This window comes from Brachycentrus maculatus, unplaced genomic scaffold (genome assembly GCF_059751285.1).
Source record: "Brachycentrus maculatus isolate JH-2025_06_01 unplaced genomic scaffold, ASM5975128v1 h1tg000672l, whole genome shotgun sequence".
Classification (NCBI taxonomy): domain Eukaryota; kingdom Metazoa; phylum Arthropoda; class Insecta; order Trichoptera; family Brachycentridae; genus Brachycentrus; species Brachycentrus maculatus.
In genome coordinates this window covers 799-27,874 of record NW_028281404.1, presented here as the reverse complement: position 1 = coordinate 27,874, position 27,076 = coordinate 799, and the positions used below count along the sequence as shown (strand labels likewise).

General features: G+C 35.7%; 2 protein-coding genes across 2 annotated transcripts; both read left to right on the top strand.

Annotated features, from left to right (window-relative positions):
- Positions 1-50: 50 nt before the first annotated feature.
- On the top strand, positions 51-8,787 carry LOC148300677 (galectin-7-like). Its single transcript, XM_088274435.1, has 5 exons — positions 51-76; positions 883-937; positions 3,052-3,140; positions 6,566-6,785; positions 8,659-8,787. The coding sequence occupies exons 1-5, from the start codon at positions 51-53 to the stop codon at positions 8,785-8,787; spliced, it is 519 nt and encodes a 172-aa protein (XP_088130561.1).
- A 5,857-nt stretch (positions 8,788-14,644) lies between these two features.
- On the top strand, positions 14,645-26,616 carry LOC148300676 (phenoloxidase-activating factor 2-like). Its single transcript, XM_088274433.1, has 6 exons — positions 14,645-14,757; positions 22,352-22,465; positions 22,785-22,933; positions 23,897-24,053; positions 24,392-24,525; positions 26,210-26,616. The coding sequence occupies exons 2-6, from the start codon at positions 22,352-22,354 to the stop codon at positions 26,442-26,444; spliced, it is 789 nt and encodes a 262-aa protein (XP_088130559.1). The 5' UTR covers positions 14,645-14,757; the 3' UTR covers positions 26,445-26,616.
- Positions 26,617-27,076: the final 460 nt, after the last annotated feature.

Below are 27,076 nucleotides of genomic sequence, written 5' to 3'. Positions count from 1 at the left end.
CCATTGGGGTGCGGATAAGGGTTTTATTATTATTATTTACGAATACAAACATGACGGTGAAGACGCTGAAGAAATGGTAACCTGCAGTTTTCACTGTTGTCATAATTTTTCGCTGGTGAGGCCGGGCCTGGCTTAAAAAAATTATCCACCCTTTGTATGTCTGGCCTATTTCGTTCTTCAGTGATTTGCGACAAGCACATTTATCGACGCATTTTATTAGTCGGTATAGCGAAACATTTTAGGCCGTAAATGGAAAACGCGCCTCAGTGGAAGAGGGCCGCTATAGCGAGATGCCGTATAAAGAGCGGCCGTACAGCGAGGTTTTATCGTTATTATAAGTAATTTTAATGGACATTTTCAATCTACATATCGCTCACTCCTTTCAAGAACGTCATAAATCAAAATACTTGATTTTTCAGGAGAACGTTTTTAAAGTTCAAAAATATAACACAATGTGTTAAAAATAAATATCAAGCCACTTATTGAACTTTTTACTGTGCAACAGATCTTTTTAGGTAAAACCTGAATGTTTTTTCTCCATTTGATAAATATTTAGTTTATTTAAAAAAATAATTAAACAATACCTTTTCTTCAAAATGCAAAAACAACACTTTCTGCCCTGCAGCGGGTAAATATTAAGTTAAAAATATGCCTCTTTTGCTGGGAAATAGTAGATTTTCTGGGCATTCCGAAAACATGCACAACTGAAAATTGACGAATTTTGATTTATGACGTTCTTGAAAGGAGTGAGCGATATCTGTTTTTTTGATAAATTCATGGATTAGCGCGATGTATCCCGTTATCTCGGACACTTCGGAGATAAGATATATTGGATGACATCTATATATGCCTCAGATAAGGTAAAATTAGTCACTTTAATAGGTGCGCTGGCGTAACAGCTGTCTCCCCTAGAAGTTCCGTAGACGCCATGAACCTGGTAAGCAATTCAGACTCACTTCCTTCTATATATATATATATATTTATATATATATATATATATATATATATATATATATATATATATATATATATATACATATACATATATATATTTTGTCCACCTCCGTAGTGTAATTGATGACCATTAGGTCAGCACGCTCGGCTACCGTTCTGGAGGTCCCGGGTTCGATTCCCAAGGGAGGTAAAATAAATATATGTGATTTTTTTCACTGTCATATTTATTCAATATTACCCTGGACTGGTACCTGAAGCGGAGGGCTGATCACCTTTCCTTCATGTGTAAACGATCAACATAACACTGCGTTTATATGACGCAGTGCCCTATGCACCATTGGGGTGCGGATAAGGGTTTTTATTATATATATATATATATATATATATATATATATATATATATATATATATATATATATATATATATATATATATATATATATATATATATATATATATACATATATAAAGCATGGCCCGATCAGGTATGCCAAATACTTGAAAGTGGTCAAGTAAGGAGTCGTAATAATCGGCGGGGATGAGGAGATGCATGAACGTGGAGGAGGCGAAGAATTTTTGCAAGGACAGAGTGGTGTGCGTTCTATTCTCTCTCTGCCTACCCCTGCGGGTTGGTTAGTTAGTTAGTTATATATATCTAACGCCACATCAATCTGTTTACGCATTCGCCTCTTCCACGTTCACGTATCTCCTCGTACAAACCCGCCGATTATTCCTGACCCGACCACGCCCTAGTATTTGACATGCCTGATCATGCCGGATTCCTCGGTGTTCTTCTGCAACTGCATTTACCGTTCTTTCCCGAGTCGTTCGTTCCACGTGTCCGAACCATCCCAACACACCCGTCTTAATTTTATCGATAGTGCTTATCTCAGCTTTGCGTACATTGATTATCTTACCATTCGAACATGTATCATGCGTCGTTTTCCGCACATTCCGCACAAGCGAAACATGGAACTGGCAAAGGAAGGATGAAAGCAGAGTGAATGCTGTTGAAATGCGCTCCCTCAGACGAATGTGTGGAAAATCATTGTATGACAGAATTAAAAACGACGATATAAGAAAGGAATGTCAGGCTGAACGAGGAATAATTGAAAAGATTAGAAAGAGCTCTTTGCGGTGGTATGGACATGTGGAGCGAATGGATAGCGAGAGAATGACTAAGAATATATATGTGGCGAATGTGAGAGGGAAAACAGAACGCGGACGACCGAAAAAGACTTGGCACGATCAGATCAATCAGAACCTAAAATCTGGCGGTGTCAAAAGTCTGCGCAATCGGAGGGCATGTATGACTAGATGTATGGATGTGAAGGAGGCTAGGAGTGTATGTCAGGACAGAAGAGTGTGGCGTTCCATCCTCTCTGCCTACCCCTGCGGGGAAACGGCGTGATGGTAGTAGTAGTAGTAGTAGTATATATATATATATATATATATATATATATATATATATATATATATATATATATATATATATATATATATATATAACCTAACCTAACCTTAATCCCATGTCCCAAAATGAGAAATAGAAATTACTCATCGGAAATATTATATGCATATATGACTTATGTATGTAATATGTTTTGAAAAAAATAAGTTAAAAAAGTTAGGCTGGCTACAGCGATCGCTTCATACACTTGTTTATAAAGCGACTGACTTCCATCTTCATTCATATAAAAAGGAACGATAGATGCTTCATATCAAGTTTAAAAATAAAAATAAAAATCCTTATCCGCACCCCAATGGTGCATAGGGCACTGCGTCATATAAACGCAGTGTTATCTTGATCGTTTACGCACGAAGGAAAGGTGATCAGCCCTCCGCTTCAGGTACCAGTCCAGGGTAATATTGAATAAATATGACAGTGAAAAAATCACTAATATTTATTTTACCCCCCTTGGGAATCGAACCCGGGACCTCCAGAACGGTAGCCGAGCGTGCTGACCATTACACTACGGAGGCGGACACCTTAGGCGGAATCAAGTTTAGACACCCATAATATAATTTCATTATGTTGGGCTATTTTTATGGGCTCTTTTTATGGGTCGTTATGTACCAACCCTGTTTTGCTTCCAGCCAAATCCGTTTGTGGGAAAAATCCCCGGAGGGGTCGATATAGGAACGATAATACGAGTTCAGGGCAGGATCAACCCAGATGCTGAAAGGTTCGTACCCACCTGTATAACCGCCATGTAACGTAAGTCTCAACTGGCCGAATTGGCCGAATTGGCCGAATTGGCCGAATTAGCCGAATTGGCCGAATCAGCCGAATTGGCCGAATTGGCCGAATTGGCCGAATTGGCTGAATTAGCGGAATTAACCGAATTGGCCGAATTGGTCATATTGCCAAATTAACCCAATTGGCCATTTTTTCTCAAAATCAAGAGAAAAATAAGAAATGACAGTACAAAACATAAACATTATTCACAGCGCGTCTCGAGCTTTTATTAACATCATATCTAGAGTTGTTATTCACAACGTGTCTGGAGTTATTACTCACAAGGTGTCTCGAGCTGTATTCACATCGAATCTGGAGCCATTATTCACAACGTTTCTCGAGCTATTAATTACAGCATGTCTCGAGCCATTATTCAAAGCGTGTCTTGAGCTATTACTCACAGAGTTTCTCATGTTATTATTCAAAGCGTGTCTCGAGCTATTACTCACAGAGTGTCTCATGTTATTATTCAAAGCGTGTCTCGAGCTATTGATCACAGATTGTCTCATGTTATTATTCAAAGCGTGTCTCGAGCTATTGATCACAGATTGTCTCATGTTATTATTCAAAGCGTGTCTCGAGCTATTACTCACAGAGTGTCTCATGTTATTATTCAAAGCGTGTCTCGAGCTATTACTCACAGAATGTCTCATGCTATTTTTCAAAGCGTGTTTCGAGCTATTACTTACAGAGTGCCTCGTGCTATTATTTACATCCTGTCTAGAGCTATTAATCACATCATGTCTCGAGTGGAGAGAATTGTTAAAGCAATAAATACTGGAGAGTAGGCCTATGAGTCTACAAAGCATGTATGGCTAGAAGCTAGGACGGTTTGCCAGGGTCAGGATTGGAGAAGTCAGAAGCTATATATGTGCAGCTGAGGCAGGTACAGTTGGGAAGATCAAGGGTATATAGCATGTATGGCTAGGAGCTAGGACTGTATGCCAGGGTCAGGAGTGGAGAAATCAGAAGCTATATATGTGCAGCTGAGGCAGGTACAGTTGGGAAGATCAAGGGAATATAGCATGTGTAACTAGGAGCTAGGACTGTATGCCAGGGTCAGGATTGGAGAAATCAGAAGCTATATATGTGCAGCTGAGGCAGGTACAGTTGGGAAGATCAAGGGTGTATAGCATGTATGGCTAGAAGCTAGGACTGTATGCCAGGGTCAGGAGTGGAGAAATTAGAAGCTATATATGTGCAGCTGAGGCAGGTACAGTTGGGAAGATCAAGGGAATATACCTAGGAGCTAGGACTGTATGCCAGGGTCAGGAGTGGAGAAATCAGAAGCTATATATGTGCAGCTGAGGCAGGTACAGTTGGGAAGATCAAGGGTGTATAGCATGTATGGCTAGAAGCTAGGACTGTATGCCAGGGTCAGGAGTGGAGAAATTAGAAGCTATATATGTGCAGCTGAGGCAGGTACAGTTGGGAAGATCAAAGGAATATAGCTAGGAGCTAGGACTGTATGCCAGGGTCAGGAGTGGAGAAATCAGAAGCTATATATGTGCAGCTGAGGCAGGTACAGTTGGGAAGATCAAGGGTGTATAGCATGTATGGCTAGAAGCTAGGACTGTATGCCAGGGTCAGGAGTGGAGAAATTAGAAGCTATATATGTGCAGCTGAGGCAGGTACAGTTGGGAAGATCATGGGAATATAGCTAGGAGCTAGGACTGTATGCCAGGGTCAGGAGTGGAGAAATCAGAAGCTATATATATGCAGCTGAGGCAGGTACAGTTGGGAAGATCAAGGGTGTATAGCATGTATGGCTAGAAGCTAGGACTGTATGCCAGGGTCAGGAGTGGAGAAATCAGAAGCTATATATGTGCAGCTGAAGCAGGTATAGTTGGGAAGATCAAGGGAATATAGCTAGGAGCTAGGACTGTATGCCAGGGTCAGGAGTGGAGAAATCAGAAGCTATATATGTGCAGCTGAGGCAGATATAGTTGGGAAGATCAAGGGAATATAGCTAGGAGCTAGGACTGTATGCCAGGGTCAGGAGTGGAGAAATCAGAAGCTATATATGTGCAGCTGAGGCAGATATAGTTGGGAAGATCAAGGGAATATAGCTAGGAGCTAGGACTGTATGCCAGGGTCAGGAGTGGAGAAATCAGAAGCTATATATGTGCAGCTGAGGCAGATATAGTTGGGAAGATCAAGGGAATATAGCTAGGAGCTAGGACTGTATGCCAGGGTCAGGAGTGGAGAAATCAGAAGCTTTATATGTGCAGCTGAGGCAGATATAGTTGGGAAGATCAAGGGAATATAGCTAGGAGCTAGGACTGTATGCCAGGGTCAGGAGTGGAGAAATCAGAAGCTATATATGTGCAGCTGAGGCAGATATAGTTGGGAAGATCAAGGGAATATAGCTAGGAGCTAGGACTGTATGCCAGGGTCAGGAGTGGAGAAATCAGAAGCTATATATGTGCAGCTGAGGCAGATATAGTTGGGAAGATCAAGGGAATATAGCTAGGAGCTAGGACTGTATGCCAGGGTCAGGAGTGGAGAAATCAGAAGCTATATATGTGCAGCTGAGGCAGATATAGTTGGGAAGATCAAGGGAATATAGCTAGGAGCTAGGACTGTATGCCAGGGTCAGGAGTGGAGAAATCAGAAGCTATATATGTGCAGCTGAGGCAGATATAGTTGGGAAGATCAAGGGAATATAGCTAGGAGCTAGGACTGTATGCCAGGGTCAGGAGTGGAGAAATCAGAAGCTATATATGTGCAGCTGAGGCAGGTACAGTTGGGAAGATCAAGGGTATATAGCTAGGAGCTAGGACTGAATGCCAGGGTCAGAAGTGGAGAAATCAGAAGCTATATATGTGCAGCTAAGGCAGGTATAGTTGGGAAGATCAAGGGAATATAGCTAGGAGCTAGGACTGTATGCCAGGGTCAGGAGTGGAGAAATCAGAAGCTATATATGTGCAGCTGAGGCAGGTACAGTTGGGAAGATCAAGGGTATATAGCTAGGAGCTAGGACTGAATGCCAGGGTCAGAAGTGGAGAAATCAGAAGCTATATATGTGCAGCTGAGGCAGGTACAGTTGGGGAGATCAAGGGTATATAGCTAGGAGCTAGGACTGAATGCCAGGGTCAGAAGTGGAGAAATCAGAAGCTATATATGTGCAGCTAAGGCAGGTATAGTTGGGAAGATCAAGGGAATATAGCTAGGAGCTAGGACTGTATGCCAGGGTCAGGAGTGGAGAAATCAGAAGCTATATATGTGCAGCTGAGGCAGGTACAGTTGGGAAGATCAAGGGAATATAGCATGTATGACTAGGAGCTAGGACTGTAATTCAACCGTTTTTTGCAATTGTTTCCAATTGAAATCTTTCTTGTCCGAAAATTAAGTAATAATTCACACCCGCAGGCTCGTCATCAACCTGAAGTGTACGCCCAGCGAGGACGTGGCCTTCCACACCAGCTTCCGGTTCACCGAGAACTCCGTGGTGCGCAACCACTACCAGGACCTGGCGTGGGGCTCCGAGGAGCGCGAGGGGGGGATCCCGCTCATGGCCCCCATGTCCAGGGTAGCCGGCGCCAGCACTCCCTTCCTGGTGCTCTTCACGGTGGATGATCAGGGTTTCAAGGTTAGTGGCCTCTAAAATAATCGGAAGGGTTTCTTTTCAGTTACGAAATACTACTAATAAGGTTGTAGAATAGAAAGGGTCTCTTTTCAGTTACAAATTGCTACTAATAAGGTTGTTTCCCCTTGTAGAATCGAAAAGGTCTCTTTTCAGTTAAAAATTACTATTAATAGGGTTGTTTCCCCTTGTAGAATCGAAACGGTCTCTTTTCAATTACAAGTCACTACTACTATGACGGTCTAGATATGTAAATGATCCAATTTCGAAACATTGTACAAGAATCACTAGACCTTCACTAGAGACATCTATTGTGAGATGAAAGAAGCTAATTTGTTCACAAAATCTGGATTATCTCCAATTACAGGAGTTATTTTCATAGTATTTTTTGACATCTCACCAAAGATGAAGAAGAATATGGAGGTCTGGGCATTTACGGGGCTGACGACCGTCATAGGCTGGTTTGAGTGATCACATTACACACGTGTAGCATTCACCAATTCTACCCATTATTGACAACCACACTACTCAAATTCTTGGAAGTTCTATATAAATGAACCAATTTAGAAACTTTGTTCTTGAATCACTAGAACTTCACTAGAGACATCTATTGGTGAGATGAAAAGAAGCTTTATATCGAGCAGAAACTCTTACATTAGTATGTGAGGTCCGAATCCTGGATTATAATCACACACATGAGAAACGCCAGAAAATATCATTTTCATTTTATTATGTATTTTAGCTAATAGTGTGACCAGCTAATTTTTTTATACTATTTTGAGAGTGCCCAAATTCGTTTTATGTTTGTTGAGACGTCAAAAAATAATATAAAAATAACTCATCATCATCATTATCATCTTCTAAAGGCAGCGCCTTGTTGTGTCAGCCACTTGTCTCTGTCAGTCGCCATCCTCTTGAGCTGCGAATAGGAGGAGACGTCCATGAGCTGCTTCAAATCCTGGAAGTATGAAGTTCTTGGGCGGCCTCTTGTTCGTTTTCCCAAGATTCTTCCTTCGAAGATGTTGCTAAGAAAGGTGCTATGTCTAATTGAGTGCCCTATTAGCTTGGCCTTCCTCTTCAAAATATCATTTATAAGCTCTCTTCTTTCTTTAACTAATAACTCATACTCGGAGATAATCCAGAATTGTAAAGAAGTATTTGGACACATTTATAATTTTGTAAACTGTAATGTATGTATATGTTACATGTTAAATAAATTATCTGGTCAAATTATAAGCTTAAATAATAAAAATGAAAATGATATTTTCTGGCGTTTCTCATGTGTGTGATTATAATCCAGGATTCGGACCTCACATACTAATAAAAGAGTTTCTGCTCAATAAAAAGCTTCTTTTCATCTCACCAATAGATGTCTCTAGTGAAGTTCTAGTGATGCAAGAACAAGGTTTCAAAATTGGTTCATATATATAGTATATTATTAGATTAAAACCAATATTTTTAGCTTTTCCACTTTTTTTTATTTGACCAGCGACCGGGTTTCGTCGTTACCGACATCATCAGTCTGATGATGTCGGTAACGACGAAACCCGGTCGCTGGTCAAATAAAAAAAAATTGGAAAAGCTAAAAATATTGGTTTTAATCCAATAATATATTAAAAATGCAATTCCTTCACCAAGTGTCAGTGGATAATATAAATATATATATAGAACTTCCAAGAATTTGAGTAGTGCGGTTGTGAATAATGGGTAGGATTGGTGAATGTTACACGTGTGTAAAGTGATCACTTAAACCAGCCTATGACGGTCGTCAGCCCCGTAAATGCCCAGACCTCCATATTCTTCTACATCTTTGATGAGATGTCAAAAAATAACATGCGTTTGTCGAGAGAAGTGAGATTTATTATTTCTGGTCTTGCAGATATCTGTGAACGGAGCCCACTTCTGTGATTTCGAGCACAGGATGCCTTACAGATCGATAACGGAAGTGGAAGTGTACGGAGAAGTGGTATTGTCGCTGGTAGCCGTGGAAATACAACCAGATGCTTAATAATGTAAAAAAAATCAAATAAATTTAAGATTTAACAAAAAAAACCTTTTTCATATAAAATTATTTATTTGTTATTTATATATATATCCACCCCATATCCGCACCCGATGGTGCATAGGGCACTGCATCACATAAAAACGCAGTGTTTTATCTTGATCGTTAACACGGTCCAGCCCAGGGTAATATTGAATAAATATTACAGTGAAAACATCACTTATATTTATTTAACCCCCCCCACTGAGAATATATATATATATATGTATATATATATATATATATATATATATATATATATATATATATATATATATATATATATATATATATATATATATATATATATATAAATATATACATATATATATATATATATATATATATATATATATATATATATATATACACAAGAAAATGTATGTGGCGAATGTGAGAGGGAAAACAGAACGAGGACGACCGAAAAAGACTTGGCACGGTCAGATCAATCAGAACCTAAAATCTGGCGGTGTCAAAAGTCTGCGTAATCGGAGGGCATTCTATGACTAGATGTATGGATGTGAAGGAGGCGAGGAGTGTATGTCAGGACAGAAGAGTGTGGCGTTCCATCCTCTCTGCCTACCCCTGCGGGGAAACGGCGTGACGGTAGCAGTAGTAGTAGTAGTATGTATACACATACAATTTACGAAATAAAACATTAATTGGTACTGTATGTTTGCTTTGAATAGCCTTGATTTCATCACTAAGAATCAGGGATGTCACAAAATTTAATTAATTAAAAAAAATTACAAAATTTACTTTAATTTATTTTTAATATTTATGGAGTTGATAAAAAATTTAAGTGAAGCATGGAGTTGGCAAAAGAATGATGAAAGTGGACTGAACGCCTTCGGAATGAGATCTTTCAGTGCAGTAAAGTCTAGCAACTCACACGTAAAATAAAATGCCAATTAAAAGACATATACATGTTCCGAAATTTGAGTTACAACAGCTTTCCTCAATCCAACACACATGGCCGTTGTGAACTCACGTGTACTGTGATCATATATCTATATATTTATTTCAAAACATATTACATACATAAGTCATATATACATATCGCTCACTCCTTTCAAGAACGTCATAAATCAAAAAACTTGATTTTTCAGGAGAACGTTTTTAAAGTTTAAAAATATAATACAATGTGTGAAAAATAAATATCAAGCCACTTATTGAACTTTTTACTGTGCATCAGATCTTTTTAGGTAAAACCAGAAGGTTTTTTCTCCATTTGAAAAATATTAAGTATGTTTAAAAAAATAATTATACAATACTTTTTCTTTAAAATGCAAATACAACACTTTCTGCCCTGTAGAGAGTAAATATTTAGTTAAAAATATGCCTCTTTTGCTGGGATAAAGTACAGTTTCTGGGCATTCCGAAAACATGCACAACTAAAAATTGACGATTTTTGAATTGTGACGTTCTTGAAAGGAGTGAGCGATATAATATACCCGATGAGTAATTTGTATTTCTCATTTTGGGACATGGGATTAAGGCTAACAAGACTGGAACACAAATAATAAAGTTACAAAATATTTTTTTTTAAATAACCAAAACTTATACTAATACATGGCTAAATATAAAAACAATAAACAGGTATAATAAATAGGCACAAGAAGCATATTTAAAATTAACAAATGAAAAAAATATAAGTCTTATAGAGATAGAGATAGATTGAGAAATGTGAAATATGTGAGATGGAAGATGTCGTTAGGTGGGGAAGGCAACGAAGGAGACAATGGTACGCGCATGTGAGGAGAATGGAACCATCCAGACTCCCCCACATCGCACTGTACGGCCAACCCCATGGTAGACGACTCCCGGGCAGGCCACCAAAGAGATGAACCGATAGCTGGTATGGGTTCTAGTTGAACACCAACTTAATTTAACAGAAGGGAAGCAAGATGAAAGCGGATTACTTTTAACACAAATTTATTCAGTTCTAGAAAATAACAATCAGGAAATATTTAAGAATAATCGCGTGATTCTAATGTGAGAACAGTTGGAGGACGTGTCGTTCACTGGACGGGCGGTGACGGAGTGTAACGTTCTGGTTCCCGTTCGGTGCGAGCTCGGTTTGGGTGTTCGGTTATGCTCGTTCATTCGATTGTCGAGTTGCTACAGCGTGTTCGATTATGCTCGTTCATTCGATTGTTGTGGGTTGCCACACTGGGAATCGACGTCGCAGGAGGCTAATCCTTCTTAAAAACAGGCCGCAAGGCCTATAATAAAAAGAAGAAGAAAATATTTAAAAAAACATAAGGTAATATCAAAATAAGAAAACATGCCTAATCACTACATATATATTTTTTCCATAAAGTACCTTCTCATATCATTTATTTTGGATCCCTGAATGGGTTTTATTTTATATTTGTCAGGCAGCTGGTAATTTGTGTATTGGCAGTATATTTTAAGGACCTTACTCCAAATTTAGTAGTGTTTATCGGCTCCACATGTATCTAGGAGTTGGTTGTCAATCATGGGTAGCATGGTGAATGCTGCACGCGTGATCGCACAAACCAGACTATGACAAAAGCACTGTAAATACCCAGATTTCCATAATTGTGTTCATCTAATTTAAATTTGGGTTAAATTTGATGAAATCGAACTACGAAAACCTCAGAGACAAAACAATCATGTCGGATAACGGAAAGGTGTCAAAAGAGGATAAAAGCGAAGTCCCGATTGAACTATGTTGAACCCGACTGTGCTAGTCTGGAAGTTGGAAGTTGGCCATCCACAATGACGAGGAGCTCAACAAGCTGCCCTCCAGCGTGACGACCATCGCTCAGGAAGGCGTCCTGCCCAACACCTTGGCCATTTTCCAGCCCATAGGATGAAGAGGAAGGCGTTTTAATTTGTCATCTTTTCCCCGCTCCAGACTCGACGGCCCGAGACCGATTGACGACGTTTTAATCCATTAATTTTTAGTATATCATTATCATCATCATCCTATGTATTATTATTATTATTATCTATGTCTTTATAAGCGCCCTTGAGGTAGTATTTTACGAAAATGGCGCTATACAAATTATCCAAATTATTATTATTATTATCTGGAACCTAAAATCTGGTGGTGTCAAAAGTCATTTATAACATTTATGACATTTATGGCATTTATGACTGTGAAGGAAGCTAGGAGTGTATGTAAAGACAGAAGAGTGTGACGTTCCATCCTCTCTGCATACCCCTGCGGGAAAACGCCCTACTCTGTTTAGCTTGCCTTATTCGCGTGTCGTAGATCCGATTAACCACACAGGTTCATATCGCTCACTCCTTTCAAGAACGTCGTAAATCATAAATCGTCAATTTTCAATTGTGCATGTTTTCGGAATGCCGAGAAAATGTACTATATCCCAGCAAAAGCGGCATATTTTTAACTTAATATTTACCCGCTACAGGACGGAAAGTGTTGTTTTTGCATTTTGAAAAAAAGGTATTGTTTAATTATTTTTTTAAATATGTAAAATATTTTTCACATGTAGAAAAAACCTTCAGGTTTTACCTAAAAAGATCTATTGCACAGTAAAAACTTCAATAAGTGGCTTGATATATATTTTTAATACATTGTATTATATTTTTAAACTTTAAAAACGATCTCCTGATCAATCAAGTTTTTTGTTTTATGACGTTCTTGAAAGGAGTGAGCAATATGTGTTCATATACCATTATTACATCCGTTGTACAACAATCGCCGTCGATTAAAAAGCAATGATACTTTTTTTACAGTAAGTACACGTTTGCAGTTGTATTTGCAAAAAAAAACTTACGATCTCCTTATATCTTAGAATTACGAATGTAAAAACAAAACAAGTCTAGAAAGGAATTACGATTACCAAGAGATAGTTCACCATTAAATAAATATTACAGCGAAAAAATCATATGTATATGTATATATATATATATATATATATATATATATATATATATATATATATATATATATATTTAAATATATATATATATATATATATATATATATATATATATATATATATATATATATATATATATATATATATATATATATATATATATATATATATATATATATATATATATATATATATATATTTAAATATATATATATATATATATATATATATATATATATATATATATATATATATATATATATATATATATATATATATATATATATATATATATATATATATATATATATATATATATATATATATATATATATATATATATATATATATATATATATATATATATATATATATATATATATATAAATATATATATATATACATATATATATATATATATATATATATATATATATATATATATATATATATATATATATATATATATATATATATATATATATATATATACAAGTGCAACATTTTTACAAAAATGTTAATTATATTAGTAAATAACCACTCACCGTTATTTTTATGTCTACCGGTTTGGAGACGTACCCGTATCTTTTTACAGGACAATCACTACCACAGCATGGAAACAATACTACTCGTCACCACCATAGCACAATTAACACACTTAAAAATACACAAAATCTTTAACACATGCGATTTTGGTGACCTGCAGGCCAACGTGCACTAAGGGTTGCAGCACAAACATGCGTTATATATATATATATATATATATATATATATATATATATATATATATATATATATATATATATATATATATATATATATATATATATATATATATATTTATATAAATATATATATATATATATATATATATATATATATATATATATATATATATATATATATATATATATATATATATATATATATATATATATATATATATATATATATATATATATATAAATATATATATATATATATATATATATATATATATATATATATATATATATATATATATATATATATATATATATATATATATATATATATATATATATATAAATATATATATATATATATATATATATATATATATATATATATATATATATATATATATATATATATATATATATATATATATATATATATTTATATATATATTTATATATATCGATTTTAAAACAATTTATTCATTCAAACCCTTATCCGCACCCCAATGCTGCATAGGGCACTGCATTATAATAAACGCAGTGTTATCTTGATCGGTATACCTTGTATAGACACATGAAGGGAAGGTGATCAGCCCTTTGCTTCAGGTACCAGTCCAGGGTAATATTGAATAAATATAAGAGTGAAAAAAAACTTAATATTTATTTGACCCCCAGATGTATTTGAACTTCCAGAACGGTAGCCGAGCACGCTCTGCTCAATAAAAAGCTTGTTTTCATCTCACCAATAGATGTCTCTAGTGAAGTTCTAGTGATTCAAGAACAATGTTTCAAAATTGTTTCATATATATATAGAACTTCCAAGAATTTGAGTAGTGTAGTTGTTAATAATGGGTAGAATTGGTGAATGTTACACTTGTGTAAAGTGATCGCTTAAACCATCCTATGGTGGTCGTCAGCCCCGTAAATGCCCAGACTTCCATATTCTTCTTCATCTTTGATGAGATGTCAAAAAATAATACGAAAATAACTCCTGTAATTGGAGATAATCCAGATTTTGTGAACAAGTATTTGGACACACTCAAAATGTTCCATAATTTCGTTTATCTGGAATCTAAAATCCGGTGTTGTCGAAGGCCCGCGTAATCGGACGCCATTTATGACATTATTATATTTAATTAAAATGGTTTTATTATATTTTATTCAAATGATGAGATGTTCTGGCAACCCTGGTCGGTTTTACCGAGAAGTCCGCTGGGTTTGCCCGTCACTCGGTCATCAGTTGGCAGACGGAGTCCGCGTGAACCGGTGCGTCTGGCTGTGAGGCAATACCAGTTTGGGAGGTCCCACTACCACTACACAGGAGAATACCACTTGTCAAGGTTTTTAATTTTATTATTTATTACATTATTGAAATCTTAAAAATGACATTAAAATATTAAAAAAGACATAGAAATGTTAAAAAAGACATAACAATATTAATAAAGACATTAAAATGTTAAAAAAGACAAATCAATGTAAAAAAAGACATTATAATGTTAAAAAATACACTAAAATGTTAAAAAGGACATGTAAATGTTAAAAAAGACATTAAAATGATAAAAAAGTCATACACATGGCTCACTCCTTTCAACAACGTTATATATAAAAAAAAAACTTGATTTTTCAGGAGATCGTTTTTGTAGTTTAAAAATATAATTTTATTATATATTATAATATTAAAATGTTAAAAATTGCATTAAAATGTAAAAAAAATACATAAATATGTTAAAAAAGACATTATAATGTTAAAAAAGACATTAAACTTTTGAAAAAGAGTTATACACATCGCTCACTCCTTTCAACAACAGGCAGAATTGATGATGAGAGATGAGATGATAAAAATATATATAGATATGTATATGATGTATATGATGTATATATATATATAAATATATATATATATATATATATATATATATATATATATATATATATATATATATATATTTATATATATATATATATATATATATATATATATATATATATATATATATATATATATATATATATATATATATATATATATATATATATATATATATATATATATAAAACCATATAGAACCAGCCTATGACGGCCGTAAGCCCGTTAATGCCCAGACTTAGATATTCTTCTCCATCTATGTTGAGATATCATAAAATAATATGTAATATTTATTTATTTGTATTATTCTTATATATTTTTTCTTAATTCACTCTCCTTTCTATGTGTTTATCAATATTTCCATCCCTAGAAAACATACTTCCCAAATATACGTCATCATCTGTCTACCTGTTCCTAAAGCTCCCCATTTACCAATATTTCACACTCGGATCTACATTCATCTCTTTCAAAAACCATTATTCTGGAATTGCTAATATTCAACAATAAATCACTTTCCGTGGAGAGTGGTTTTTGGGAACAGAGTGTATGGTGCACTGCAATCAGTTATATAATAGCAAATAAATGCTATAGATGGTGTTATCCGAGTATGGAGTAACCAGCAAACTTATCCAAGGCATTGCATCCTTGTACGAGGATAGCACTGCATTCTGCAGGGTAAATGTTTCATTTTCACCCCGGTTTAACATCTCTAAAGGTGTCAAACAGGGATGTGTAATGTCGCCTCGGCTGTTTGATCTATACAAAGATAACTGCATGAAAGAGCTGAAAGGTTTAAATATTGGAGCTAGAATGAACAATTTGACTGTCTGTTGCCTTTTGTATGCTGACGACGCTGTTCTTCTTGCCGATAGCAGAGAAGACCTGCAGGCGTTGATGACAAAAGTGTATAATGTGTGCAAGGAAAAAGATTTATTTAATATTAGCAATTTCAGAATTATGGTTTTTGAAAGAGATGAATGTAGATGATTACGTATATTTGGTAGTATGTTTAATAGGGATGGAAATATTGATGAAGACATAAAAAGGAGAGTGAACGCTGAGAACAGAGTGAATGGTGCACTGAAATTAGTTATAGCTAAAAAAAACCTATCTAAACTGGCAGTGCACAACGGAGTCCTGGTTCCAACTCTAATGTATGGAAGTGGAACATGGAGTTAGCAAAAGAAGGATGAAAGTAGACTGAATATAGTCGAAATACCATCTCTCAGAAGAATGTGCGACAAAACGATGCATGATAGATGTTCGAATAGTGAAATAAGGAAGGAATGCAAGGCTGAGACAAGCATTATCGATAAAATTAAGAAAGGTGTGTTGAGATGGTTTGGACATGTGGAACGAATGAGTGAGGAAAGAACGGTAAAACAAATTTATGAGGCGAATTTAATTGAAAAAAGGAGCAGAGGCAGGCCGAGAAAAACTTGGCACGATCAGGTATGCCAAATACTTGAAAGCGGTCAGGTTAGGAGTCGATACGATCGGCGGGTATGTATGAGGATATGCATGAACGCGGAAGAGGCGAAGAATGTTTGCAAAGACAGAGTGGTGTGGCGTTCTGTTATCTCTGCCTACCCCTGCGAGGAAGCGGCGCGATGGTTGGTCAAAACATATGAGAATACGTGAAAAACCCACATTATCACAACAGAGGTCATGTTTTGCTCATATGGACGATATCAGGGGTCAAGTAATGTGTGCCTTATCACGTTTCTTACATAAGAAATTTAAAAAAAAATATATTTAATAAAGTTTCATTTTAAAGAAAAACATTATACAATTTCTAAACATTTATACATAATAATAAATCCCTTACCGCACCCCAATGGTGCATAGGGCACTGCTTCATATAAACGCAGTGTTATCTCGATCGATTACACATGAAGGAAAGGTGATCAGCCCTCCACTTCAGGTACCAGTCCAGGGTAATATGGAATAAATATTAGAGTGAAAAAATCACTTATATTTTTTAAACCCCCCTGGGAATCGAACCCGGGACCTCCAGAACGGTAGCCGAGCGTGCTGACCATTACACTACGGAGGCGGACGTAATGTAATGTAATGTTTATTATTGGTATTGTAACTATTGTTTATTTTTTACTTTTTTCAAATGTAAAGCTGTACAATATACCCGAACAAATAAAATTAAAAATGAAATAAAATATTTTCTCATCCTTTGAATATGTTCTAACCGGTTATATGAAACCGGCCGATTCTACGAAATTGTGCATACAAAATAAACCATATTGTACCAAGGATTATTTTTAACACATTGGCTACGATGACTTTTGGGGTTACAATGCCAGCAACATCGCGATTAAAACATGATCACTCTGACTTGTGAAAAACTGTTTAATTTAAATTAATTCAAGTGAATTTATGTATTTTAAATTAACGTACACGTTACAAACTAAAATTCAAAGCGTATACATATAACGTGGTAATATTTTCCTTCGTAAATTGGGTGTAAATAATATGTTAAGTGGGTGTATAATAATAAAATAAACAATGTGTTGCTTTGTAATTAAAGAAACGACTATAAAAGTTTATTTTTAATTAATCTTTACAATAATTTTATATCTATCTGATTCTGACAGTTAACAATATTATATTTTTTCTATCTGATGTCTTTTGTTTTATTCAGTGCGACGCATGCGACATCTGGTGGTAGAACTGTTTTATGTAGGTACTATTTGTAAGTACTTAATAAAATGTATAGGTAGGTACCTAGGTATTTTATTAGCGGTCGATAAGGCTAACAATAGTAAATTCTCAGAATTCAAAAACTGCAACTATGTAGAACAAAGGAGGCAGTGACCGGGAACAAAAGAAGTGCACACGTCTAGTGAAAGACAACCTGGATTTGTTTTGACTAACATGTCAACAGACTTCGATCCTCAACCGAGACAAAGGAACAAAGAGTTCCCAAACGATATAAAAGGGGTACAGCCCTTGCCTCAAAATCTCGTTTCTCCACCTGGAGCGTGACTACGACTATCGACATCTCATTCCTCCGCCAGTAGCGCGACTACGACGACCGACCTCTCACTCCTACACTGGGAACGTAGCCTGTACCATCATACAGTCGACACCCATCTACCGACGTCGTCACGAGAACACCGCATCAAGACCTCGCTACGATCTCCAGTCCAGCACCCTCGTCAACATCACGAAGATACTCCGGTCAGCCCGACAGTCCATCTACGACAACGCTACAACTACATCCATTCGACCCCGTCACGTCACACTACGTCACCGCTACACCGTACCGTTTTGTGTAGCCTTTGTTGACCAATAAATACATATTCAATACGACCATCGTCTTCTTCATCAACACCCCCTCAAACATACATTAACAAAAAAATCCAAATTTAGCAAGAATACTAGAATACAAGATGTAGAAGAGTGTTCTTGCCTATAATTTTCACTCATGGATTACATGAAATTATAATAATAATAATAAAACCCTTATCCGCACCCCAATGGTGCATAGGGCACTGCGTCAAATAAACGCAGTGTTATCTTGATCGTTTACACATGAAGGAAAGGTGATCAGCCCTCCGCTTCAGGTACCAGTGCATGGTAATATTGAATAAATATTACAGTGAAAAAATGAAGTGTCACCCTTTAGTAATTGAAAAATTGCGGTTTTTTTAAAAATGGTTTCTATGTTTGGGACTGGAAATTTTGTAGATAATAATTTACTTGGTAATTTTTTTTTCAAAATAGTTTAATTATTGTTTTCTGTACTATTTTCACAGAGTTCAGTATGTTGTTGTATGAGCCTCCCCATCCAACAATGCCATACTGTTGTAGTGAGTGTACATTAACTCTTTTTAGGTTATCGACGTTCAGTATGTTTCGAATTCTAATAAATAGATAAGTATATACATTTTCTTATTCGTTTTACTAGTTCACTAATGTGACTATGGTATTTCAAGTGTTGATCTGTTATAACACCCAGGTATTTTTTTTTAGACATAGAAAGGAGAGTGAATGCTGGGAACAGAGTGAATGGTGCACTAAAATCAGTTTTAGCAAATAAAAATCTATCAGCGGAAGCTAAACTGGCAGTACACAATGGAGTTCTGGTTCCAACCCTTATGTATGGAAGCGAAGCATGGAGTTGGCAAAAGAAGGATGAAAGCAGACTGAATGCAGTCGAAATGCGATCCCTCAGACGAATGTGTGGCAAAACGATGTTTGATAGATGTTCGAATGATGAAATAAGGAAAGAATGTAAGGCTGAGATAAGCATTATCGATAAAATTAAGAAAGGTGTGTTGAGATGGTTCGGACATGTGGAGCGTGTGAGTGAAGAAAGAACGGTTAAACAAATTTATGGGGCGAATGTAGTTGGAAAAAGAAGCAGAGGACGACCGAGGAAAACTTGGCACGATCAGGTATGCCAAATACTTGAAAGTGGTCAGGTTAGGAGTTGTAACAATCGGCGGGTATGTATGAGGAGATGCATGAACGTGGAAGAGGCGAAGGATGTTTGCAAGGACGGAGTGGTGTGGCGCTCTATTCTCTCTGCCTACCCCTGCGGGGAAGCGGCGTGATGGTTAGTTAGTTAGTTTTATTTATTTATTTATTTTTTGGACATTGAACATTTAATGTTACAAAGCCGATATATCGATATTTTAGTGGCCAAAGGGTTGAAGTCTTTACCAAACACGTTATACCGTATTTAGAAGAATCGGATGTCGGAGGAAACCGGTTTTGAAAACCGGATTTTAAACAAACAAAACGTATTTTCATATGGTAAATTATAATATTCTTCTATACTAAGGTCAGGGGGGGTAACTACATTCAAAAGACGCAGATATATAATACGTCATTCGAACAGGAGTCAGATAATAACAGAGCAAACGCATTTCCTTCCGCTCGCATCATATTTTCAGGTATACGACGTACTAATCATCGCGCTATCTCCTTCGCACATGTACGCGATGGGCATATAACTCCTTTTACGCTGTTCGTCCCTCTAGCGGACAAATTTAGAACAAAAATTTCGAAAAAGAAGTGATTCTTCTTAAATAAAAAAACCTAAATAACAACAGATATTTAATATGAGAGACAGATAAAGAGAGAGAGGTCTTGTAAAACATTTAAGAAGAAATACAACAATACAAAATTTCTCCTTCCCTTTTTCGCACCTTAATGGTGCATAGGGCACTGTATCATATAAACGCAGAGTTATTTTGATCGTTAATATATGACGGAAAGGTGAACAGCCCTCCGCTTCAGGTACCAGTCCAGGGTAATATTGAACAAATATTTGAGTAAAAAAATCATTTTACAACATTTTGAGTGTGTCCAAGTACTTGTTCACAAAATCTGGATTATTTCCAATTACAGGAGTTATTTTCATATTATTTTTTGACATTTTTATGTTACACGCGTGTAAAGTGATCACTTAAACCAGCCTATGACGGTCGTTAGCCCCGTAAATCCCCAGACTTCCATATTCTTCTTCATCTTTGATGAGATGTCAAAAAATAATATGAAAATCTTTATAATTTATTTAATTTATGTATATATATATTTTTTTGTATATTTTTTTATTTATGTTTATTTTAATTTATGTGTCCGCCTCCGTAGTGTAATGGTCAGCATGCTCGCCTACCGTTCTGGAGGTCCCGGGTTCGATTCCCAGGGGGGTTTAATAAGCGGTTTTTTCACTCTACTATTTATTCAATATTACCCTGGACTGGTACCTGAAGCGGAGGGCTGATCACCTTTCCTTCATGTGTAATCGATCGAGATAACACTGCGTTTATATGATTCAGTGCCCTATGCACCATTGGGGTGCGGTAAGGGATTTATTATTATTAATTTATGTAACAGAAAAAATGTTATCGGTATGGATTTTATTACTTTTTCCTTATACAGGGGCACATTTTAAGTTTTATTTTATTTGGTGTTGAAAACGACATCTCTGAGGTTACCAATGTTCCCGCCAATGCGCTAATATACGCGAATTTTAACATTTCTGTCAATTTCTATATACATATGAACCAATTTTGAAACATTGTTCTTGAATCACTAGAACTTCACTAGAGACATCTATTGGTGAGATGAAAAGAATCTTTTTTTAACTAGCAGAAACTCTTTTATTAGCATGTGAGGTCCGAATTCTTCATCTTTGATGAGATGTCAAAAAAATAATATGAAAATAACTCCTGTAATTGGAGATAATCCAGATTTTGTGAACAAGTATTTGGACACACTCAAAATGTTGTAAAATTAAGATGTTACTCTTAGATCTTGAAAGATATGATTTTTATTTTATTTTTATTTATTTAATATAGTTAGATTACAAACATATTGCGTGGAGTACATTACAAACACATTGCGTGAGTACATTACAAACACATCGGCTGTCCAAATTTAAAACACAGTAAGGGACATTTTTTTGTAGTAGTTTTTTTGTTGTTGCATTTTTGGACTAAGTAGAGTCTACTTAGTCCATAAATGCAAAAAAAAACATACTACAAAAAACACTTTTTTAATATTTTTATTTATTTTAATAATAAATTATAAAACCCTTATCCGCACCCCAATGGTGCATAGGGCACTGCATCATTCAAACGCAGTGTTATCTTAATCGTTTACACATGAAGTAAAGGTGATCAGCCCTCCGCTTCAGATACCAGTCCAGTGTAGTATTGAATAAATATTACAGTGAAAAAATCACTTATATTTATTTTACCCCCCTTGGGAATCGAACCCGGGACCTCCAGAACGGTAGCCGAGCGTGCTGACCATTACACTACGGAGGCGGACATAGGATTATATAATTAATGGTATAATAAATCTATATACTTGAAAGTGGTCAGGTTAGGAGTCGTAACAATCGGCGGGTATGTATGAGGAGATGCGTGAACGTGGAAGAGGCGAAGAATGTTTGCAAAGGCAGAATGGTGTGGCGTTCTATTCTCTCTGCCTATTAATATTTTTAGTCTTTTTTAATATTTTTTTCCAAGATTTATATGTAATGGGCATTAATTTTTATCTTAATGATAAATTGCAATTGTTTTTTTTTATTACAGATGTCTCGAAGTTTAGTTTGGAGCATTTTTGTTCTCGGATTAGTAACGTCAATCTGTTCTCAAGAAGTTGACCCCGATTTACTGAAGGAAGTATTTGGAACACCGCTTGAAGATGTAACTATTTTTTTAAAACTATGTTGAATCTCATCTACTTTTCCATACATCCAGTACTCAGCAGAGAACACTTCCCATTCCGTGTAAATTTATGTAAATTTATGGAGTATGTGGAAGTTTTTGATGAGAGTATCTTAATGTTTTTTATTTAAAGTAAACCCTGATGATGACAAGGTATTTTCGAAACCAGTAGATTGTATTGTGTTAGTAAAAAAAGTGGTGAAAACAAAGTTAGTTAATTTTATAAAGTTTGTAAAATGTGCCACAAATTATCTGCGGAAAACATTCAAGAAACTTTATGAACTTATTACCATTTCAGATCAACGTGAGTCCAACTACAGCTCCTACCACGGTTACTGAAGAGGATGGCTCGAGCTGCGTGTGTGTTCCGTACTGGCTGTGCGATCCCACGACCAATGCCACCTATACAGACGGCAAGTTCGACGGCTTCGGGAAACTTGACATAAGGTTAGCGCAGATTCTATTTACAATAGTTTTCATAGTGCACTGAAAGCTCTCCCGACCACATTCCCGGATCAAATACAGAAGCATCTAGGCTTCCCGACAGACCTTCTCTATAATAATAAGCGAGGTACATCGAGAGCTGTCCCACCGCATTCCCAGACCTGATACAGAAGCATCTAGGCTTCCTGACAGACCTTCTCTATAATAATAAGCGAGGTACATTGAGGGCTGTCCCACCGCATTCCCAGACCTGATACAGAAGCATCTAGGCTTCCTGACAGACCTTCTCTATAATAATAAGCGAGGTACATCGAGAGCTGTCCCACCGCATTCCCAGACCTGATACAGAAGCATCTAGGCTTCCTGACAGACCTTCTCTATAATAATAAGCGAGGTACATTGAGGGCTGTCCCACCGCATTCCCAGACCTGATACAGAAGCATCTAGGCTTCCTGACAGACCTTCTCTATAATAATAAGCGAGGTACATTGAGAGCTGTCCCACCGCATTCCCAGACCTGATACAGAAGCATCTAGGCTTCCTGACAGACCTTCTCTATAATAATAAGCTAGGTACATTGAGAGCTGTCCCACCGCATTCCCAGACCTGATACAGAAGCATCTAGGCTTCCTGACAGACCTTCTCTATAATAGTAAGCGAGGTACATTGAGAGCTGTCCCACCGCATTCCCAGACCTGATACAGAAGCATCTAGTCTTCCTGACAGACCTTCTCTATAATAATAAGCGAGGTACATTGAGAGCTGTCCCACCGCATGCCCAGACCTGATACAGAAGCATCTAGGCTTCCTGACAGACCTTCTCTATAATAATAAGCGAGGTACATTGAGAGCTGTCCCACCGCATTCCCAGACCTGATACAGAAGCACCTAGGCTTCCTGACAGACCTTCATATTCACATGGCGTTCGGGCACCGAAGGGCTAGAGACGGTCGGCGTTGGTTGCAGGTTCAAGCCGGACCGCTGCCAGGTGTCCGTGGAGGTGTGCTGCAAGGCGCCGCGCGACCCGAGCAACCCCGTGGAGCCGCCTCCTCACCCCGAGAGGAACAGCGGCTGCGGCATCCGCAACGAGCTCGGCATCGACTTCCAGATCGAGACATCTCCGGTGAGCAGGCTTCCCTTCTCTAAAGCCTAACCTAACCTAACCTAACCTAACCTTTTTTTTGCGAAGGAGGAGAAAATCTTCATAGACACCCGGCAGCCCGCACTGCCAGGTAATGCCAGATTCTTACTAGCTATAACCTTCCCCCTCTCGCTGTGGCATATGCACCCAGCGGATCTCTAATGTGAATATACTCGTGTTAACGCTGGGCTGCCGGTCTGCGAGGTATCTCCTCGCCCGAGATCTGTCTTCCACCCGCACCCCTACACAATTGATTTCAACACCGGATGTCGGCAACTCCAGCAGTGTAATCGATACAAATGAGAGTTTGATTATTTTAGGGGAATAATACTGCAGAGTTCGGGGAGTTCCCTTGGACGGTCGCCATCCTCAGCGTGGCCGACAGCAGTGCCTTCTGCGCCGGATCTCTCATCCACCCACAAGTGGTCCTGACTGGCGCCCACTGCATAGAAAAGTAAGACGCCACTGGCCACACCAAGTTAATTCAGTGACTGAGTGATAAGTATTATTATATTTCATATGTCATACGTCCGCCTCCGTAGTGTAATGGTCAGCGCGCTCGGCTGCCGTTCTGGAGGTCCCGGGATCGATTCCCAGTGGGGGGGTCAAATAAATATAAGTGATTTTTTCACTTTAATATTTACCTTGCACTGGTACCTGAAGCGGAGGGGTGATCACCTTTCCTTAACGATCGAGATAACACTGTGTTTATGATACAGTGCCCTATGCACCATTGGGGTCCGGATAAGGGTTTAAAAATGAAATATTTCATATTATTTTTTGACATCTTATCAAAGATGAAGAAGAATATGGAAGTCTGGGCATTTACGGGGCTGACGAGCGTCATAGGCTGGTTTATGTGATCACTTTACACACGTGTAACATTCACCAATTCTACCCATTATTGACAACCACACTACTCAAATTCTTGGAAGTTCTATATATATATATATATATATATATATATATATATATATATATATATATATGTATATATATATATATATATATATATATATATATATATATATATATATATATATATATATATATATATATATATATATATATATATATATATATATATATATATATATATATATATATATATATATATATATATATATATATATATATATATATATATATATATTAACCAATTTAGAAACCTTGTTCTTGAATCACTAGAACTTCACAAGAAACATCTATTGGTGAGATGAAAAGAAAGAAAGAAAGATTCTGCTCAATAAAAAGCTTCTTTTCATCTACCAATAGATGTATCTAGTGAAGTTCTAGTGATTCAAGAATAATGCAAAGAAACCTTGTTCTTGAATCACTAGAACTTACTAGAGAATGGTGAGATGAAAAGAAGCTTTCTATTGAGCAGAAACTCTGATATTAGTAAATAAGTATCTATGTAGATTTGTGAACAAGTATTTGGACACACTCAAAATGTTATATCCAACGTATATACTCAGAGTTACTTGGACGTTTGGTAATGGTAATATATATATATATATATATATATATATATATATATATATATATATATATATATATATATATATGTATATATATATATATATATATATATATATATATATATATATATATATATATATATATATATATATATATATATATATATATATATATATATATATATATATATATATATATATATATATATATATATATATATATATATATATATATATATATATATATATATATACATATATATATATATATATATATATATATATATATATATATATATATATATATATATATATATATATATATAAATATATATATATATATATATATATATATAATATATATATATATATATATATATATATATATATATATATATATATATATATATATATACATATATTACCAAACGTCCAAGTGACTCTGAGTTCTAGCTACAACTTGTGCAACACTGCTTATCATGTCCCTACCCAGGCTTCAACTTTATAAGTTTCATATCCTATGCCTACTCGTGAGTGGATTTACTCTTTATGTTTAATGTAACTAATATGTAATTTCATGTAGGTAATTCATGAGTGAAAATTCTAGGCATAAACACTCGCTAGTAAATATTTCAATACGATCGTTCTGCTTTACAGGCTGAGGCCTCTTGAGGTGAAAGTGAGGGCCGGAGAGTGGGACACCCAAACCACGGCTGAGCGGATGCCTCACCAGGAGAGGAACGCCGATCGCTTCCTGATACATCCCCAGTTCAACGCCAAGTCCCTGGCTAACGACGTCGCCCTGGTCTTCCTGAGGGAACCTTACGCCGAGGCGGAGAACATCAACACTGTACGTATGACGAGGCTGAGAACATCAACACTGTACGTATGACGTGGCTGAGAACATCAACACTGTACGTATGACGTGGCTGAGAACATAAACACTGTGCGTATGACGTGTTACCCGAGGAATGTACATTTCAAAGTTTGCTTATATTGTTTATTGAAGATAATAAAATAGCAGTATCATATAACACAATGTAATAAAATTAAATATCAAGCCACTTATTGAACTTTTTACTGTGCACCGGATCTTTTTAGGTAAAACCTGAAGGTTTTTTCTCCATTTGAAAAATATATAGTTTATTTAAAAAAACAATTATGTGCATGCGCACAGTTTTATGTATATATATATATATATATATATATATATATATATATATATATATATATATATATATATATATATATATATATATATATATATATGTATATATAAATATATATATATTTATATATATATATATTGTATATATGTATATATATATATATATACATATATATATATATATATATATGTATATATATATATATATATATACATATATATATATATATATATATATAAATATATATATATATATATATATATGTATATATATATATATATATATATATATACATATATATATATATATATATATATATATATATATATATATATATATATATATATATATATAT

Coding starts and splice junctions, on each gene's coding strand:
- LOC148300677 (XM_088274435.1), top strand. CDS start 51: ATGACGGTGAAGACGCTGAAGAAATG. Junction 77..882: donor GTGAAGACGCTGAAGAAATG/GTAACCTGCAGT, acceptor TCACTTTAATAG/GTGCGCTGGCGTAACAGCTG. Junction 3,141..6,565: donor ATCAACCCAGATGCTGAAAG/GTTCGTACCCAC, acceptor TCACACCCGCAG/GCTCGTCATCAACCTGAAGT.
- LOC148300676 (XM_088274433.1), top strand. CDS start 22,352: ATGTCTCGAAGTTTAGTTTGGAGCATTTTTGTTCTCGGATTAGTAACG. Junction 24,054..24,391: donor TCCAGATCGAGACATCTCCG/GTGAGCAGGCTT, acceptor TGATTATTTTAG/GGGAATAATACTGCAGAGTT. Junction 24,526..26,209: donor GGCGCCCACTGCATAGAAAA/GTAAGACGCCAC, acceptor TCTGCTTTACAG/GCTGAGGCCTCTTGAGGTGA.